Here is a 20,209-nt window from a genome sequence, read left to right as displayed (position 1 = left end):
AGCTCACCCAACATTTCTCCAGAGCATGATAACTGACGTCCTGATTTTTTTTTTTTTTTTTTTTTTTTTAAATGTTTAACTGAATTTCTAATACTTTACCCTTTTCCTTTAAGTTAAATTCATTTCATTATATTTTAAGTTTGAACTTTCACTAAGAAAAAAAGCACACATTACATACAGTATAGTTCAACCCACAGGTTTGGGATGCATATCAGTATTATTTCTACTAGAAAAGACAGCCACCCTAAGATTGTTCTTTATATTTTGGCGGTTGGCTGGGAACAGAGGATACACCTAATTTTTATTTTTTATTTCATTTTATTTTTTTTTATGTCACTTTGCTCTTAGTTTTTAGGCACCTTATTCTTACATAATTCAATATTAGCAGATTGAGTGTCAATGGAAAAAAATCAAACATGTGCAAGAAAAAAAAAAAAAAAAAAAGGAAAAAAAAAAAAATTACATAGTATAAAAGAACTGCAGATATAAGATGTCACAAGGAATTCTGCACCTGGGAAAAATTGCTTAGGTGGAGCATGTGAATACCAAAAAGGTATCTGAAGGCTCCAGATTGGTAAAGTAAATCCTATTAGATCAACTACTTTGACATTCACATAAATCACGCACCGTCATGCTTTCTCCTCAGCTCTTCAATAAAGCATTTTAAAAACTGCTCAAAAAAACCGAGCAGAGAAGAATCCTCAGTTTAAGCTTGCACATATGAGAAATATGATCCTCCTTATGGAGGGAACTTTGCTTTGTTTTTATGCGTTTTGTATGAAAGCATACAGCAGTGGATAATTATTAATGAAACCACTAAGTTTCCATGGGTAAAGAAGCAGATATGAGAAAGAAAAATGGACCAGAAGCTCAAAGACATGCCAACAATCACACCCATTCACTCAGGCAAACTACTGGACAGATTACAGGTGCAGAATTCCAGTCACGTTCAAAAAGATAAGGGACATAGACAGCCACACAGTCACCACTCTGATTAAGAGGGATGAAGCCCTCAAAAACAAATACCTCCTTTACAAACTATAACCACTTCTAGAGTATGTCACACACGCTCACACTCAGATCCCATGTATACTGCAGTGTAGACTCTGTATCAAGTACATCATACATGGGAAACAGGGAACAGTGGAATGAAAAGTTCCCTCGCAGGTATCAATGGGGAGAAAGATTACACATGCCGATTACTGAATGTGTGTATGCGCTTTGTGTATGAGCATGTGTGTACAAGCATGTGTCAAATCAAATCCCTTATCTCCTGCTGTTGCCCGGTGGGAGGGCATCCCACCAACTCTAAAGGGGGCAGGCTCTGTATTGCTCAGTCAATGACACCAGGCTGACGAGTCTTGCGCTCCACATTGAAGCCCTGCAGAGGAGAGCATGGATTGTTTACACTGATGCTTATATAATGAAGGTAAATCCAAACTATCCAGCAGTAAAACCCAAATTTATGTTAACCCAACATTATACATAACCTGGTATGTATAAAGTATATGCTTTGAAGCAAAGCACCCATATCATAAGCTTTAGTGGTTCTTGTAGCACATTGCAAGTAAAAGAAAATGAAACGAGAAAACAATGATAAGAGAACCAAGCTTAAGTTTAGCTACAGTTGAAAGGGAAACAGCATATTTTTTGTTCAGTAAAGTTTATCAATTCATAAGAATAAGCAACTTGAATTTTTCCCCCCATTCTGCTTATACAGTATATAGTCACGAATAGGCACTCATGTACATGAAATTACAATTTCCTAACAACTAACAATTTTGTATTTACAATAATTTTTTTAAGTTGTCATTGGAATCTTTGGATGAAAGAAGATTTCAAAGCACTGGCAGTGCGTACCTTTGAATTGTCAGGACCGCGAGGCTGTCTTACAATGACCAGGCGAGGAGCACTAGCATCATCGAGGGTGATGCTTTTCAGTCGGTTCACCAGACGGTCAGGACGAGGAGTTGCCACCGGTTTAGGCCCCTCGCTGTAAAATAAGGGTGCCAACAGAATTAAAGGTTGATGCAGACCACACATGCTTATCTTAGGTCAGTGAAATACTCCATATTAAGCCAGCTGGAGTCCTTACCTGACTCTGCGTACGTTGCAGGCACTACATTTTCCTGTGCGTTGATTCAGGACAACTGAGAACTCTACCTCATCCCCAGTTTGAAGCTCCAGGCCATCTTGCACTTCTTTTACATGGAAGAACAGTTTCTTGCTCTCACCAACTTCATAAGTGATGAATCCAAACTAATGGTGCCAAAATGAAACCAGGATTTAAAATTGATTCCCTTTACTACAGTCCATAAGCTGGGTTGAAAATTCACATCAAACTAATAAAAATTTGTTTATGAAAATACTGAATCACAAGACTACCTGGTCTTTGACACACTCCACCATGGCTCTGCGCTGAGGGATTACATTACAGGCCATCTTCTGTCCAGTTTGGGATACTGTGCAAACCTGGAACTTAACAAGTTCTCCTTTCTGCAGACAGTCTGCCTTGTTTGCCATACCCATAATTCCAAAGGGATAATTCTGGCCTTTAGGTACACCTGAAGCGATAATGAAGGGGTTGATTTTAATCTTAAAAAAAAACAAACAAACAAACAAACAAAAAAAGCAATTAAGTGCACACCTACCTTCCTCTGCGACTTCAATAAGCCCTTGATATTCGGTCTGGGAGGGGTCTACACTGCGTAAAGGACGGATGACTTTCCCCATCATCACGGTCACACCAACATCATCACCAACACCATTCACTACGAGAGAGGAAAAAAAACAAAAAAAAAACAAACAAAAAACAAACCCCAACAACAGAAAATTAGATTTATTTGAAGGCACTTAGGCTGTCCTTATGGTTTGTCACATAAGAAAGAAGCAGCAGAGAGGGAGAGAGAGAGCGAGAGAGAGAAAAAAAAAAAATAAATAAACCAAAAACATAGGACCAGAATTGAACTCGTACCTGCAGCCACTTTGGTGACCTTCTCAGCACTGACTTTGTTCCCTTTTCCCTTAGAAAGGGTGTACTCCACTGTGTCACCCAGCTCCAAGTTATCCAAGTCTCCACACATTTCACTGAAGGGAACACACAAACGTACCTTACATCAATTAATGTTTCTTTGGATACTATTAATAAATAACTAAATGCTTCTTACAATTCAAACTCATACCTGTAGTGAAAGAAGATTTCTTGGTCATGATTTGCTGTCTCAATGAAGCCAAAGTTATCTTTGAGTGTGGCAACAAATCCATGCAGTCTCTTAGCACCGGAGGCGTTGCGGTTAAGAACCCTGATGGAGACTGCACTCTGTTGGCCTGTTCGCTTCACTTCATTAATAGAGAACTCCACCTACAGGGCAAGCATTTCAAGTCTCACACAGTATACACAAAAAGCCAAATCACCAAAAGCACAGCTAAAGAAGTGTGTGTGTGTGGGGGCGGTGTTACATTGGCAGCTGCACACTTTTTACCATCCCCCTACTTTACAGTGTCTAGTAAGCAGTTTACCCTTTGCCACTTAGTAGATACCTTGTCGCCAACCTGTGGATGACTTCCTCCCTCTAGGTCTTTAGCATGGTATGGCACAGTGAGCTTCACTCCACAGTCTTCATATGCAATCACTCCTTCGTCTGATTCCTGCTTTGAGAGGGGACCATAAATTAAACCTACATCACCTGAGCCCCACTATTGTTTTATCCAGCTGGCTCCAGGTAACGTCAAATCTCTCATTGATGTAACACTTGTTTCTTAACAAGACTGACTCAAATAATTCCAGAGGATTTGAGTGCACAGTGTATTAGGGGATGGTGTGCAGATAGTCTAAACAAGCAATGAGAGGAAAACTGTGCAATTATCACTCCAGATCAGCAAAGCTGGTTAGCGTTGGCCTGGTCCAATGCAACAGCACCAAATTGCAGGCTATGCAAGGGTACACATTATTACCAATCACTTAAAGTTTCACCTTTTGGGAACAGTCTTCCAAGTTATAGCAAAAATATTGTTTTGAGGGTGAAAACATTCACTTATCTTAAATATAAAAAAACAAAACAGTGAATGAGTAAAGAAGGCCAAAGAAATGTCAACCAATTCTTGATAAACAGTAACAATCCTGCCAAAGAATTTCTTAAGGACGATTTATATATTAAAAAAAAAAAAAAAAAAAAAAAAAAAAAAAAAAGTCAGTCCACAGGCTGTTCCCAAAAACCATACAAGTAATCAGGATTAATGTTAAATCTCTAAGTGTGTGGCCCAACGACTCACTGTTGCAATGTTTGAGTCCATGGTAAAGGTTAATTGGTGATCAAATATCATGCTGTCAGTCATTAAAGTAAAGGAGGCAATCAATAGGCCAGAGGCCTGAACAGACTAACCTTTTCAACTTTACCCTTAAACTACATAAATAAAATAAATGAATGAAAGACGCTCATTAGAAAACAAAGCTTGTCATCAAAACTGTATCCTAACACTGAATTATCTGTTAACAGCAGACCTTTATATTCAATATCCCATGGTCTACAGGTAAGATTTAAATTTCTTAAACTATGTTAGTGAAACAGACTATTGGTATAGGTTTGACATTTTACAATAATACAAGCATCGTACAGGCTAATTCATGTGGCTTCATGCAGAAGGTTTCAGTCCTACCTTGTCTTTTTTCTAACCAACAAGGGGCATGAACAGGAGAGGGATAATGGAGGAGAAAGCAAAGAGGAGAGTTAGAACTTAAAAAAAAAAAAAAAATTAAAAACTGACAAGGAGCAGATGAAAAAGGGTGGGGGGTGGACCAACAAGGCCACTGTTTCTTGAATGGCTGGGGGTAGATTTGTGTGCAATAATATTTGTGCACTGTGATACCTTCTCCTTGCCCTTGGTGGGACTGGCATTCTTGGCAATGACTCCAACTTCTTTCTCAACCACACCCAAAAAGCGCTGCTCAGACTGGGTGTGGAAAGACACTGTGCCCTTGGGCAGCTTCTTGATGCGCACTGCATGGTTCCTCTGAGCTGACAGCATATCCTGGTAACCATAAGACATTTATTTTGGTTTGCGACTAACAAATCATTAGAAAGTGCATAGGTAACAACACTGAATACATACTTTAGTGAAAAGCTTATTAGGAGAACCTACAGGCACAACCGTAAACTCCACTTCATCTGAAATGTGTAGTTGGCTCTCCTCCAGTACTTCACTGAAGTGAAAGAACATCCTAGCATCCCGATCCACGCACTTAATGAAACCAAAGCCATCGCGTATAGCAGCAATCACCCCCTAGAAAGAGATTTGGTGACAGTGTTGGTGACTTTGAACAGGAATTCCCTTCTGCCTCTTTCAATCTGCCATTTCAAGTCCAAAATTATGCATTGCATGATATCTTTGACCAATTTTGGAAAACATTTGATTTATTTCTGAAATCCTCACCATTTCACGTGTCTCCTTGGTGAAGTTGAAGGTGTCTGGGAGGATGTCGATGTTTGTGGCCCTCTCCAGTTTATCTCTGCGGTCGGTGGAAATGTTGAACTGGATATGGTCTCCCTCCAAAAGGGTCACCTTGGATTTTGTATCCTTCTCACCAAACGGCAGTTCCTTGTCAGTGAAACCAATCCGAGCACTGATGCGACCTGGTAGAGGGTCATTCTGGGAAAGCACAAAAATAAGAATCATGTTACTTAACAGACTTGGTTGGTAGTTAATAGTTCCATGCCTGCTTTTCCAACTTACACTACCCATTCGTAAGAATTCAAATCGCAAGACCTGTAATCTCCTTACCTGGTTTTTGGTAGGAACCTTGGGGATAACCTTGACAACAGTGCCTTCGAATTGTTCAATGCTGATATCCTCAAAGATGACTGTTCCTTGGGGGAGCAGCCTCACATCTGTGGCTACTTCTTTACCCTATAACATAACATGTTATATTGCATTCAGGCAGGCAGGCCCAATTATTAAGGGGGGCTGTGATAACGACCATCTAAACTTGGCAGTCAGTCAGTTAGTTGGCATGGTATAGTTGAAAAGCTTGGCAAACTTACATTTCTGTCTTTTATGGTGAACTCAACATCATCTCCAGCTTGCAGAGTCTCCAGATCACCCTTGAACTCACTGTAGTGAAAGAAAATCTCCTTCACGACATCAGCCCTTTCAATAAACCCAAAGGCCTCCTGCAAGAAAACAAACAGTTAAAATACATCAATCTAAAAGTCTTAAGAATATGTTTTCATTTTGTCAAGTAAGTTGTCAATTAACCATACCATGTCTACTTTGCTTAATGTGAAAAGGTTTGTGTAATTATGAGTTGACGTTACCTTTGTAGCACAAACCACACCCTGGCACCGCATTTGCTTCTTCTTCACAAGTTGAATATTACGGGCACTTACTGCACCAGTACTGAAATAGAAGTGATAAATATGAAATATGTGCAAGCCAGGAAGCATTAAGACAGAAGTGACCCATGTTGTGAAGACTTACTGCTTGTTGGTCTCCATGTAAAAGCTGACTTTGTCACCTGTGTCCAGATGGATATTTCCCTCCACATCATCAGGAGTATAGGTGAGGTAAAACACCTCCTGTGGAAAGTCACATCTGTGTTAGGCTTTGTTTAACGGTTTGGTACACATCTAATAAAGTGCACCAAAGTAAAGGGCAAAGGGTATGAGCTGTGTGGGCAGAGTCCACGTTGCCAAGTTAATTTGTATCATGCCCAAGCGAGCTTGACACTCCCCCTCAGTCCCCCACTGGCTTGCATTAACTTTGCTTGATTCAGTACCTGTCCATTTTTACCGCTTGTGCTTATGCTTGTCCATGAACCACTGTACTATGTCTTGGCTCACCTCTTTCAAACATACCAGGCCTGAGGCTGTTTGACCTGAGCATTGAGCTAACTCTATTACTATAGGTAGAGGAAGCTGGAGGAGCTCCCATGATAAACTGACCATTTCCCTTTTTCCTCCATCTCCTCCCCCCTCTCCTCTTTCCACAGGTAACTTAGTGAGAGCTGAAAAATCCTACTTTGTGCCCAACACTATGTTTTTCAAGAGTGGAATAAAACATTTTAATTAAGTCACCGTTCTTCATTGTATTGCTCAAACATGTTGAAATTCATGCATTTTCACTTACCCCATTTCTTTCATAACAAACACTGCCAGTCGGCACCTGGACAGGACCAGACTTTCCATCCAAGTGCACTGGGATTGCTGACACAACCTGCAGAGAATGGGGAAAAAAAATTACAGGTGGAGTCCATTAACACACTGCTCTCTACATCTTAGGCTGAATATTCTCTCTCATCACATAGCCCAATTAAAATCTTTGCACACAGAATGGATGAAATGGCTGATTTCAAATGTCACAGTAACAAGTATTTCAAGTGTCAGAGATGTGGAACAGTATCCACAGGTCAGAGTTGATGCATGGTTGTGCTCTAGTGTAAAACCTGGAGACACTGCAAAGTCTCATTTTGGCTTCCGCCATGTTTATAATCTAAGTCAGTGGGCAAGTCAACCAGCATGAAGGTGTGGCTTTGTAGAGGCACATTTTTTTCAGCATGTAGAATTACATTTGTTATGTGATTGTAATACAAGGCAGGCATTGTCCCTTGCATATCATGTATTTGACCAATGAGCCAAGCACAACAGTGCGACATGGTATGTCTGAGCTGAGGTTTAATTTATAAATGTAGTTGTCAGGCCCATTGACTCTTAACAGTCACGTACCAGAACGGAACAATTTTTTAGTTTCAGAAACTGATCAACTGAGCTATACTAGAAACTGAGATGACCACTTGAGTATATTTGTTCAATGGACATTCAACACCTCCAACAAACATGCATGGGAACAACTACAAGCCAATCTGAAATCCAAACATATTCTTGATGGCAAAGTTTCTTTTTTTTTTTCTTTTTTTTTTTTTTAAGATGCAGGACTAGAGGGGAGGAGCCAATTTCACAGTGTACTAAGAATAACATCCCCTCCACAAAAACCCCAATGGGCCATAGAAATGTTAACTTGAAAGACAAAAAACAGAACCAAAAAAAATAAATGGTGTTCCTTAACTGGATGAATATAACCATGCAGCACAGTAAAGGGAAAGGCGTGCAGGTCTGGCCCCACCTGGCCCGAGATGCGCTCCTCTGGCAGCACCTCTGGCTTTATCTTTAGCAGCTTCACTGCTATGGGCTTGCCAGTGCGCCTGTCAGAGGATACCTCAAACTCTACATCATCTGAGGAGAGAAAACCAGGAGAGCACAAAGACACTGAGCACATTTCAACAAATACAGGGACAGCTTGAGTTCTGTTTTTTTGTCAAGTGAAGACTCAGATTAAGCATTTATGATCTGCAAGCAAACCCAAGGCCTTTCACCTCCTATTTTAAGCTCCTGCAGGTTTCCATTGTATTGAGAGCAGTGGAAGAAGAGACGATCTTGGCGTTCAGAGCACTGGATGAAACCATAGGAAGTCAGAAGCTTCTCCACGACACCCGTCTCCCTAATGCCAGGTCCTGTGCCATTGGCGTATGCAGTGTGTCCATTGTTATGGAGCATACCAGGGTCAAAACTCATCTATGAAAGACAAGAACCAAGTGTTAAATTGCCTTCACCAGTGGAGCAACATGAGGCAGACCAAAATATGCAGCTGCATTAAGGCAAGGTGGGATGTCAACCTTTATCAATAAATAAATCAAAACATGCAGAAACAGCAAATTTCAGAGGAAGTGAGGGTAGGAAAAAAAGCAAATGTAAGTCTACATTGAAGCCGTCGGGGAATTTCTGGTCATCAGATGGAAACACCCATTGATAATGCCTCCTAGGATAATTTATACTGTTGACAAAGTATTTTGAGGAACACTTGTTTCACTTAGTGTCATGCACCAAAACCTACAATTAATTAAATATCAGCTCCACAATATCTAAGCACTGACAAAATTTCCCAAAATGTTCATGCAATTTTTCATAGACAGACAAATCTTGAAAACTGTTCACCAACTTCTACCAACAGACCAACCAATTATTATAATTAGAGGTGTAACCATTCTCCGAATCCTTGATTTGATCTATTTATTTTATCTTATATTTTGTCCTTCTAGCCCAGATGGCTACGCCTTTTTTTTTTTAAAGACTTGTCTAGTATTGTCTAGAATTATTGGTTTCTTTGCCATGATAACTCAAATGTTTTTATTCTGAGTTCATAAGATGGTGTGTCTGGTGCCATGAATGATATAATTGCCATCAGTTGTTTGCAACTTACCATACTACGGCCTTATTGCCAAAGACAATAACAACAAGTTTAGACAATTTGTTAATATAATCGCCTTTTTTTTCCCCACCACTAAACTTGAAACTTAGTGTATAGAGGGCAACACCTTTGCGGTAAGATGCCACCTAGTTAGCATTTCGCAACATGGCTCTACTTTGCTAATTAAATATGTAAATCTTTAAAGGGCTTTCACAGAATAAAAAGGTTACATGTCTAATGCTACAAATCTCTTTATAGGGCAAGCTTTAGGGCAAGGTGAAATTTATGGGAGTTTAGCTCTAAATGAGGACAGATTAGCTAACTGTCGATTGCTTTCATGGTTAAGTACTTTATGTCTGTGGAATGTCCTGCCATATTTGTCATGTTGCCTGGGAGTATGCAACATGCACGTAACAAGGTTCACAAAGTGTAATTTCTGCATCAACAATGCTGACATGATGTTGATATAACTGGGGCAGAAAGGTAAATATTTCCAAAACAGTGATTACAGGAGGGGTTCCAGTCCAGTTAATGCATCTTCTATATCAGCAGTTGTGGTGTTTTTTTTTTTTTTAAGTTGCTGCAGATTCAATTTAGAGGAGTTGAAGTTGGCCTGCAGCACTTTCACACATGCGTTTTCCACCGTTTGACAAGCCTAAGGGATGTGACATTGGAACTGATTACAAGTTTGATTTTGAATGTCAAAAATCATGTGATTTCGATCATCATCCTGTTTACAATTGTGACTGTAACACCCCTAATTATAATGAATACCAATAAAGCTCACTGTGCTCAGGTTGAACCGGTGCAACAATAAACCATGCTGTTAGCAGAAGTCAAACAACAGTTCTATTAATTATGTTAATTCAGTCCTTGCACCAACAAACACGCCCTCTTACTGATCTCTGATACAAGGGAGTCCGCCTATGTTTTTTACTTCCTTGGTGGGTATGGCAAGAGACAGAGGAGGAGCGGGGGATAGATACAGGACCAGTAGAGGTAGAAGGGGCACGGCCACTCTTGTGGGCCACTGGCGGTTCAGAGGATCCTCTTTCCATTTCTGACACTGGGTTTAAGACTCGAATATGCTGTTGGGAGGAAGCACCAGCTTTGACATGTAGCACAATCATAACATCATTATCCAGTCAAAAACAATTACACAGTGTAAGGGTATACGACGCATCTTATACGCTATCTAGTTTAAAAAGATTTCATCCAACACCCAGCATTTCCATACACAAATTTTTGGGGGGCACACTATATGTACACACGTTTCACAAAAACAAAACAAAAAATATACTATACGGCCAAAGTACAAAAAAAAAACCCAAAAAAATTCTCCAGTGTGATTTCACTTTATTTCAACTCATCATAACCACCACCAATACTTACACCCTGTCTGAAATCCTGACACCAAGAAGCCAAACAGAAGTGTGTAAGGAGACAATATTATTTGATAACTCTAGCACTACAATCTGTCATCACAGCATCAACAGCACCAAGTCTGTGAAATGGTTGTGCGTTCAAACAGAAATGCCTTTAGAGACAAGGTGGACTGAAAACATGAACGCTAAACCGCTATCTTCATATCGCCTTGTAAGGTGTTACTCAAGGTTAAGTAAAATATAACTACTGAAATGGAGAGTCAGAAAATGCAAATGACAAGTCAAATAGCAGTGCATCTGCAGTGGATGTATAGTTGGTGATGGGTTATGGGTTATGAGGGGGGTCCCAGAGCAGCCTCTTCTGTTTGGTCCTGTACTGCACTGACATCATGCTACCCTAAAAACATAACACACCTGCAGGTCTTTTACCCTTTAATAGACTGCACATGCAGTGACTACTCAAAACATCCACACCCAACATTTTGGTCCCAAAGATAATAGCGAGTTTTATTTCAGCTCTGATGGGCAAGTACCTTGAAACCACCTGTTAATTTTATAACCAACAGATCAGCTAATGTTTGTTTCAGTGTTGGCTTAATTTGAGTGTTGCTTATCAGCATTAACATAGCCCAACGTGATTTGGCTGTCATAGCCTAATGCTGGACAGACTTGAGATTGCAAAGTAAAAAAAACGAGGCGGGAAAAAAAAAAGCTTGTCAAAAATGCTAATTTCTGCAGTCTAATCAGCAGAACACCCCTCACCCTGCAAAAATCTAACTGAGTAGAGGCTAGTCTCGGGAGCCCGAAAAGGATGAAAGATTAGGGCATTCACAGCAGAGAGATGCAGGGCAAGGTGGGTAGATGGGTGTTCGATGGGGTGGGGCACTTAGAAAAGAGGTGGGAAGGTGAAACTTACGGATCGGCCATACGGCGACAGGCTGAGTCCGACAGGGGAGGTGCTGCTCAGGTCAGCACTAACAAAAGCGGTGGGTGGCGACGCAGGCAAGGTAAACTCAACAAAGCTTTTCCAGGGGCTGCCCATATTTTCCCATAAACTCGGACCAAACTTGCTTGAGCACTTGCTGAACTTGATTACTTGTTCGATTTTTTTTGCTTGACTATTAAGTATTATTTTTATATAACCACCCAATGATACACCGCTGGATGTCTGCAAGGGTGAAGAGAGGAACAAACATAACGGGTAAGGCAAATAGGTCAGCCAGTGTGCCAAGTGTCACAAACAGAGGAAAATAAGTTTGGGCTTTTATCCCCGGGGAGGGAGTTGAAAGGGCAGAAATCAGTGAAGATATGACTTCAAAACAACAGAATAGGAAAAGTGTGCAGGCTGGGTGAAGGAAGGCAACCAAATAATTTCTCTTACTAAACTGAATAACCAGTCTGACTGGAGGTGATGGTGGTTCAATAGAATTGGCTTGGGATAAGTTTAAAAATTGTTTTAGGCAGACAGAGGTCTTAGACAGTATGGAGGTCAATGACACGAGAAAAATCAACTCATTTTTCACATTCATTCCAGATAATGCGTTCTTCCAGGGTAAGGTAACAAAACATGTCTAGTTATGTTCAAATAGAAGTGATTACCCAGGATTTGTTTCAAACCAAGCACTGCAGCAGCTGCTTTCACTAACATTTCTCTCTAGATGAAGGGTGTGCTGATCAGTACAAATGATCACAGATGATGTCATTCAAAAATTGAGAACTCAAAGCGTATACCATAAATCCAGATACAAAAGTTCCAACAAAAGCCATTTTAAAATAGCCAGAATAGTATTTACCAGAGTTGGATGTTTAACCAAACAAAGGGGGAAAAAATAAATGTTATTTCTTCTGAGTGATTGACAAAACTTCTGCATTGCTGGCTAAAATCAGCACAGCTGTTCAAACTTAAGAGGTAAAAATGTTAAACAGTCTGTGTTTGTACACATGGCACTCTATTATACAGATGCACAGAGGGAATGTACCAATTATAGTTGATGACATCAACCCTAAATATCTAAAAAAAAAAACATTACAGGACCTTATTTGCAGGATATCAGGAGTAAATTTTCCCCAAACACAAATAAGTGACTACACAGTTAAAAACAGTTGTTGTGATCACCATGTGTGTTATGAAGGGTCTACAATTGAGACCCACCTTTATTTGTCGTCTTGAATCTTGTAATTCTCTGGATTTTGATGATTATGCAGCTCCTGCAGATCTCTTCACGCACACAGTTGAACACGCACACTTGTTACAGGTTTCTGGCACAAGTTCTAGATGGTTGCACAAAGCAAAAAATGGGGGAGAAATCTAGCGCAAAAAAGGCAAATGCAATAACATTGCTTAGAAAAAAATTATAATGAAAAACAGTGGGGGAGAAAGAGGGAGGGAAAGATGGGGGGGGTCTATTATAAGGGGAGAAAAATAGCAGATAGCAGCCCACTCCACACCCCGGCAGTAAGTCGGTGGTGTGGTGAGGATGGGGAGGGCTAGGAGCAGCGTTGGGACGTGTGCTTTTTCAAAGCTGTTGAGTAGGCACAAACTTCTGGTTTCAGATCAGTTATCTTCTCAGACTATGCTTGAGCATAGGATTGCTTCTCTTCTATGTTTCAGTTGGGCTGATATTTTCTTCTTTGGTCGTTTCAGGATTTGGTTACTTCTTGTGTTTTAAACCCTTGAAGTGATCCTTTTTGTCCTCCACATGACTTCAGTGTTGCAACTTGGCTTGTTTTTGGGAGGTTTATCTTCAGTTGCTGTGTTATGATCTGAACTTGAAGCAGTTGCGGATGGTACAAAAATTCAGTTCCGTTTCACTTCATACTGTTGAGAAAAAGCACATATGGCCAGTTTAGCAAAAGTAACTCAGTTTGAGAAGAATCTTACAAGTCCAATGATTAACACAAAAGAAGCCTAAGGGCTCCAGGAGTTGGCAGTGAAAGAAAAAGTGAGCTTCTGATGGTCTGACAATGTAATTAAATTTCACTGTGCCATGAAAAACGGGAACAACCTTGAGGACCGGAGGCTTGACATTTTATTTTTCATTTATTTATTTATTTTTTTTCCCCAAGAACACCTCTTCGCACCCAGACTCACATATACAAAAATAGGCTTTCCGCAGATGCCTCTGGATATAGCTCACAATGCCAGGCAGCTGACTATCAGACACTTGTTGTAGATCAACAAGTGATTGGTTTGTACCTATCTTCAGCATGGAGCATTATATTTATAATATAACTTCATATTAGGGTGAACTGTTTTGGCATTCAACCGACACAAGTTCTACTCACCTAATATAGATAAATTTAATGTACAGGCAGGGCTCACCTACCAACAGAGATGAATAAACGTTCCTTGTGCTTGTGTGTTACATCTGTGATATTTTCTAAACTTTATTTAAGACCTGTGGAACTGCTCTCAACTGGTAAGCTCAAGCTAAGTGTTGTTGATGTAAATACACCACTTTGAAAACAAGCTGAGTGAGGCAACCTAGGACACATGATATTTTCTGCTATGGGTGTGTTGCAATAAATCCCTTCCTGGAAGGTCAATACATAGCATTGTAAAACTACTGAAATTGAATTCCTACCAGCAGACCCCCCCCCCATCCAAGGTGCCTCTTTGAGACTTGTGTCAAACTGTCAAAACTTGGTTAATTTATGAGCACCTCTATATTTTGTTTTTTCGCTTGCAAGCACTTGGACAAATGTGACCCAGTTAGGTCTTACACCCTAGTGGCAGCACTAACAACTCGTTTAACTATCACAATATAGATTAAGTGAGTTAAAGGTTGTGTGGAATGAACGGAGTGAACAGATGAGTCAAGGCAAACACAGGAGATGGTCTTTTCTGTTCCCTTTTTGTAGCTTTTGGTGACGCATGAAAGGAGGGGGACCCACCCACCAAATCATCAGGCCCCATTGGCCGTTTTCTGGAGTGTAACGCGGCTTGCTAATCATTGCACAGGATGAATACAAACACTTGTCGGAGGCCTAGGGTGGGACAGGATAACTAACAAAACAACGACAAAGGTTTCTAGTCTAGTTTTAAGACGAGGGTGCTCCTCTGGTCTCGGTCGGAGCAACAGCCGCCTGCCACCCACAGCTGGAGCTGCTAGCATGGCCTGATCCAACACGTTGCGGCATGCAGCGCGATGGAAAGAACGTCACGTCTAAGCCAGTCCGCTTAAAACTCCCAAATGTGCCCCAACAACCGAACAGGGCCCGCGTTTCGTTTGATTATAGCCCATCTGTCCTATTAACAAACACAGAAACAGCTGAGGGGAAAAGTAATCGCCTCAATGACCTTGTGTGGACAAACATAACCAGACCGGACCATTAGCATCTCGCTAACGCTGGAGTCGTAAACAGACAATATCGACGGGCGTTTCCAACTCTTTAAATGGAAATTAATTCACTGCGACACAGTTATTACGCCACGTGTTACCTCTGTTGTTATGATATAGTGGGTTTTTCAGCTATCACTGGTACGTGGTTTATATCTGATCGTAAAGTTCGCTGAAAGTGAGCATCCTGCAGTGTTATTCTCGTCCGCTCCGGCTAGCATACAACATCTGATATTTAGTGGGTTTATTTTGAGATGGACACGCTTTGTAGAGACTGAGGACTGAACACAGCTAGGTTTCTTTGTCAGACAAATTTACCCACCATGTGATAAGCTTTCTACCCAGTGTGTTTTAACGGAACTGTATTTTGTTGAATTTCACTTCCAAATCGAATGGAGTGCAGTTTAAATCGAAGCAAAAGCTCGATTTGGCCGGGCTGGTCTGAAAGTGACGATCGTTGCGGGCTTTGTATGCTCGCAACGATCGTGGTCAATTTGTCAAACTAAAAATAATGTCCTAAACAAGAAATGACTGCGTTTGTTCCCCTTCACACACGCACGACGGAAAATAGCGTTGTCAAGCGAGAAGGGCACGAGGACGGGACAACAAAGAAGCTCGGCATGGAACTGGGATGCTCCTGTTTCTGCTGAACCGCCCCGTCTTTCACCGACGTTTAACACGGCGATTTCACACAGCAGATGTGTCTTCTCTACATTAATTTATAAAGACTAACTTTGGATTTTTTTTTTTAAGAACGGCGACAATGTACCGAGGCCATTCGCAATGCTAGGTTGCTAATAGCGGCTACAGCTAGCTAGCTAGCTAGCTAGCTAGATAGCATGCTGCTGGACTGGGTCCGTATGTGTGTGTGTGTGTGTGTGTGTGTGGTGATTTATAGAGAGGAAAAACACGTCTGCCCCCACCCAGGCCCGAACCCCAGCGTATGACTAAGCACTGGATAAACCCATCACTCCTGAATGCTAAATGAAATAAAAACCCACAACATGTCAAACGGGCACGTTTCAAACGCACGCCTCGACTGTTACGTGAAAACAAAAGCGTATTAATAAAAACTCACCCCAACAGCTTTCAGCACTGTCACCAGCGCCGCTAGAAGCAGCACGGCACATTACGTAGTGAGTAGGGAGGCAGCTACCGCGATATTTGACAAACGTGAGCTGACCAAAGAGCTTCAAGAGGGAGTGGCCTCCTTAGCGCGTGATTAACGGCGGACGTAGTCTCGCGGTAATTCACGGGAGAGCGCTGCAATAATACAAATGTCACCTCAACGTGGAACGAGTAACACAGACGTTTACTGGAAATATGATCATCAGAATCATTCACAAGTCTTAGCCAACTCAACTCAACCCATTTGATTACATGTACATTTATTGATTATGAGATTGTGGGGGTGGAGGTAGAGTATCACTGGGAAATAAGTAGATTGTCCATATGGAGGAAAAGCTAAGTGGGAGTTGATTTCGCCAGGGTTGAAATTTTAGGTTGACATTGTGTGATGTATAGACAGATTAACTTTGAGTTCAAACCTGAGTGCTGCTCCTGGTCCCCCCTTAAGTTAGACAGACAGCTAGTTTGTGTGTGTGTGTCTGTATGTGTATTTGTGGGGGTGGGAGGGTTGGCTTTTCTTCTTTGTTGTTTTTAGTCTCCGTGAGGCACTTTGTGTTGCTTTTGTGCATTAAAAGTGCCATGCAAATAAAATTTTATTTGATTGGAGATGTCTGGTTTACATGATTAACTAGTTTTACTACCTCCTACTAAATCTGGACACAAAAACACTGCATTATGATAAAAACAACAGCAACGATAGTTATAATGATAGTTGGTGTTGTTTTATCAATTCATGTGTATTAAATTTGTGTATTTCTAAAATTTATTCTTGCATATACATGTGCCTTTGAATTGGATTTCTTTCTTTCTTTTTTTTTTTTTTTTTTTGGAAATATTAGTCATTAAATCAATGTTGCTCACGTCGGAAACGCAAACGACACAGTGGATGGCGCCTTTGAATCATTTCTCGTGTATTTGCCATTTTCACCGGAGAAGAAGAAGAAATTACGGATGTGACGTATTCGGTTAGTCTCACAAAAACGACAACTTGTCAATAAGACTGCGTTCAGTTTTTGTTTTCGTATTCCTCTTATTCTTTACTAGCGTAGTTTTCGAAGGACACCTTTAGTATGCTCGCGTTGGTTTAAAGGCATTGGAGCTGCCCCGGCTAGCGAAGGCTAGGCAGCCATTACGAAGTGTTTGCCCCCTCGCTGGTAGCCAGAAGTAGCTTATTTACGTTAAAGCCAGGAGTTGGCAGTCTCCAGTAAATGGCCTGCACTTTAGAAAAAGTGTTGGGCGATGCTCGGACCCTTCTGGAGAGGCTGAAAGAGCACGACACGGCCGCCGAGGGACTGATAGAGCAGTCCGGGGCCCTCAGTCAGAGGGTGCAGGGCATGAGAGAAGTGGGAAATGCCCTTCCAGATAAGGTAAGGACGGGACGGGGAGCTGGACAAGGAGTCCACTGAACAACTCATCCATCCAGGCATATGAGCTTATTCTCTGAGAAGAATATCACCCAGTGCTCTTTTTTTCCAGCACACAGAAGATACATCAGAGATCCAGGAGTTGACCAAGTACAAGCCCCATGTCCTTCTGACTCAGGAAAATACTCAAATCAAGGAATTACAGCAAGAGAACAAAGGTAAGGAATAACCCCCCCCTTCTGTTTACTGTACTGCTGGTCTTTTATATTTTTGGTGACAGTTTTCATTAATTCCTCTGCAGAGCTATGGTTGTCTCTCGAAGAACACCAGTACGCACTGGAGCTGATCATGGGACGGTACCGCAAGCAGATGCTTCAGCTGATGATGGCGAAAAAGGAGCTGGACACCAAACCTGTGCTCAACCTCCACGAGGACCATGCAAAGGTAGAATTTGCTTCAAGAATTTGATTTGTCAGTAATAGGATAGGATTACCCAGCTATAGATTAAGTCAAAAAATGAGAACAAAATTGATTTCTTACTCTCCAGGAATTGCGAAGCCAGGTGGAACGGATTTGCGAGATGGGCCAGGTGATGAGAAGAGCAGTGCAGGTGGATGATCAGCACTACTGCTCTGTTCGAGAGAGACTTGCTCAATTAGAGGTGAGCCCAGTAGAATTAAGAACAACTGTTGATGTTCTAGATGAGTCTATATGTGGACCTAATGACCTAAATTGATTAGTTTGGCTTGTTAAAACCTGTCCTGTCTGAGGCATGATAGTTTGTCCACCATTCAGTCTCCCTCTGTATAATGTCAGGTCAGTCAGAGATCTCATGATCTTTGACATAGGAAACAAGAAGACAGACCCCCAGCAAGTAAAAGAAAGAATACTCGTGATTCTCCAAGGATCTTCAACTTACACAAATTTAGATCTGTAAAACTGAGACAGAGAAATGTCAGACTTCTCTAACCTACTTGGTAGAAAGAACTCCGTCCCTACTCAGCTGACGAGTATTGCTGTGACTCTGACTTGTTGCCTGTTTGTTACTGTTTGATATAATAGGTTTCCTTAAAGTTTCCTTAGATTAAAACTTTTCAGCTTGGCTGAGTTGAACATGTTTATTCTCACACCACAAATCTAAGAATTTCCACTAAAACATCTTAATATTGTACCAATTCCTGGTTATCCTGCTGTGTTCAGATTGAGAACAAAGAGCTGCGAGATCTTCTGGCTATTAGCAAGGGTGCTGTGAAGACGGTGAGAGAAGAAACCAACCAGCCAGCATCAGTTGCACAAGAACAGTCTCCAAAACCAGGGTCCAACGAGTGATCGAACAGTTTGATTCTGAATTGTGAAGGACCAGGAGACAAGGTTGATGACATTGTGCTCACCATTTTATTTTTTTTTTGGTGTTGTTTGTTTTTGAAAAAAATGGAGTGCATCCAATCACAGCATCTATTTTGTAGCGACAGCCTGGTAATCTGGCAATCTGGTAATCAGTAGCAGTATTACCTATGGGTATGTATGGGTGGTAATATTGTTGTGAATTTTTGTGAGTACAGCATATGTACGCACACATGGCAGTAAAAGCAAAGGGGACCTATTTCTTTTTTGGCCAAAGAAACATTTACTCATCAAGGACAGCGTTTCTACCTCTTTGTTGCCCCTTTGCTGTTCACTCACAATCACGTTGTGTATTTATAAATCACACCACAATGAGTTCATTACATGAAAAGCCACCTTATAGGTTGCACCAAGCACTCTGCCAGTATGACTTGATGACACAGTTTGCCTGCTGAGTGAATGACAGTGGATCATGTATATGTGGTAGCTATCATTTTATGAATTTGTTACATTTGTCAGACTGTTTGTAGAGTTCAAATATAACATGACTTCCATGTTTAGTATTCTGTGCATTTAAAACCAGTTTTTCTAGTTGTCTAGATTTGGAAGGCAATCAAAATTTACAACTGATATTGTTTAATGTTAACAATTTCAAAATAGCTAACTTTTTTTTGTGTAATGGGTATCAAATGTTTGCACACTGAATGTTCCCAGAAATTGTATATTGTTGTCTCAGGAAATTGGTGTTAATAAGGTGAACATGCTGTAATGATTTAATAACAGTGTACTGATTCGTGTCAAAATATTTCATTCAGAAACTTTGAAATAAACAGAATAAATAAATTTACAAAAATAACTACGCTTTTTTTTTTCTGTTGTAATGTTTATACAGACAGGTGATTAAGTGTAAACCAAAAGATACAGAAGAATCTCACAATTTCACACACTGAAAAGGAGCATTGTCGTTCTTTTTTTTTTTTTTTTTTTTTTTTTTTTTTAATTTGTCACTTGTCTTCATATGCTCAGAGAACACTTCACTGGAAATATCTGTGAATCCATACCCAAAGCTGATAATCGTACATGTGTTAGCAGACCTTAGCATGAAGCCTTTCAGGTGGAGGTCCGTGGCCTTTTCTGATCATTCAGCCCTTCACCGCATGGTGGCGACATTTAGCTGCTTTTAACACATCGCGAGGTTTTAGAGTAGTGACTTAATGTTGCATTTCCATTTCCAGGAAAAGGCTGCTTTGACTTTTTGTGTTTTCTCTTACCCTTTTTTTTTAAATCTCCAATTTATGCTTCACTTACCAATCGAAGCCGTCTACCAGAATAAATAAGCTGGTACTGGTGTTACACAACTCTGGTCTTACCTCTGCATTTGATAAAACACGCCTGTGTCAGTCATTCCTGT

General features: G+C 40.8%; 2 protein-coding genes across 14 annotated transcripts; one reads left to right on the top strand and one right to left on the bottom strand.

Moving 5' to 3' along the window:
- Positions 1-23: 23 nt before the first annotated feature.
- On the bottom strand, positions 24-16,129 carry csde1 (cold shock domain containing E1, RNA-binding). 12 transcript variants are annotated; one of them, XM_029505652.1, is made up of 24 exons: positions 16,041-16,129; positions 12,775-13,440; positions 11,539-11,790; positions 10,137-10,325; positions 8,366-8,564; positions 8,059-8,225; positions 7,123-7,209; positions 6,475-6,572; positions 6,312-6,393; positions 6,039-6,167; positions 5,779-5,904; positions 5,431-5,646; positions 5,110-5,280; positions 4,867-5,028; positions 4,657-4,668; positions 4,383-4,403; positions 3,541-3,648; positions 3,183-3,361; positions 2,975-3,087; positions 2,652-2,771; positions 2,386-2,564; positions 2,096-2,259; positions 1,861-1,993; positions 24-1,381 (listed from the first exon to the last, which is right to left on the bottom strand). In XM_029505652.1, the coding sequence occupies exons 3-24, from the start codon at positions 11,662-11,664 to the stop codon at positions 1,334-1,336; spliced, it is 2,829 nt and encodes a 942-aa protein (XP_029361512.1). In that variant the 5' UTR covers positions 11,665-11,790; positions 12,775-13,440; positions 16,041-16,129; the 3' UTR covers positions 24-1,333. The 12 variants fall into 12 exon arrangements, with proteins under 12 accessions (XP_029361512.1, XP_029361516.1, XP_029361519.1 ...); XM_029505656.1 differs by having other exon boundaries at positions 5,140-5,280; XM_029505659.1 differs by having other exon boundaries at positions 8,116-8,225.
- An 861-nt stretch (positions 16,130-16,990) lies between these two features.
- sike1 (suppressor of IKBKE 1) lies at positions 16,991-19,632 on the top strand. Of its 2 annotated transcripts, none has more exons than XM_029506856.1 (5): positions 16,991-17,487; positions 17,567-17,672; positions 17,756-17,898; positions 18,002-18,115; positions 18,655-19,632. In XM_029506856.1, exons 1-5 carry the CDS (start codon positions 17,299-17,301, stop codon positions 18,781-18,783), a joined length of 681 nt encoding a protein of 226 aa, XP_029362716.1. In that variant the 5' UTR covers positions 16,991-17,298; the 3' UTR covers positions 18,784-19,632. The 2 variants fall into 2 exon arrangements, with proteins under 2 accessions (XP_029362716.1, XP_029362717.1); XM_029506857.1 differs by having other exon boundaries at positions 16,997-17,457.
- Positions 19,633-20,209: the final 577 nt, after the last annotated feature.

The sequence above is a fragment of the Echeneis naucrates genome, chromosome 7 (assembly GCF_900963305.1).
Source record: "Echeneis naucrates chromosome 7, fEcheNa1.1, whole genome shotgun sequence".
In the NCBI taxonomy this organism is placed as follows: domain Eukaryota; kingdom Metazoa; phylum Chordata; class Actinopteri; order Carangiformes; family Echeneidae; genus Echeneis; species Echeneis naucrates.
The sequence above is the reverse complement of the archived record's forward strand: the minus strand, read 5'-3'. Positions and strand labels throughout refer to the sequence as shown.

What these genes read in the sequence shown, in the direction of transcription:
- csde1 (XM_029505652.1), bottom strand. Translation starts at nt 11,664, where the DNA reads ATGGGCAGCCCCTGGAAAAGCTTTGTTGAGTTTACCTTGCCTGCGTCG. An exon ending in TTTGTTATGAAAGAAATGGG is followed by an intron (nt 6,573 to 7,122) that starts GTAAGTGAAAAT and finishes GACTTTCCACAG; the next exon opens with GAGGTGTTTTACCTCACCTA. An exon ending in ATCCACAGGTTGGCGACAAG is followed by an intron (nt 3,362 to 3,540) that starts GTATCTACTAAG and finishes CTTGCCCTGTAG; the next exon opens with GTGGAGTTCTCTATTAATGA.
- sike1 (XM_029506856.1), top strand. Translation starts at nt 17,299, where the DNA reads ATGGCCTGCACTTTAGAAAAAGTGTTGGGCGATGCTCGGACCCTTCTG. An exon ending in GACGGGGAGCTGGACAAGGA is followed by an intron (nt 17,488 to 17,566) that starts GTCCACTGAACA and finishes CTTTTTTTCCAG; the next exon opens with CACACAGAAGATACATCAGA. An exon ending in ATTACAGCAAGAGAACAAAG is followed by an intron (nt 17,673 to 17,755) that starts GTAAGGAATAAC and finishes ATTCCTCTGCAG; the next exon opens with AGCTATGGTTGTCTCTCGAA.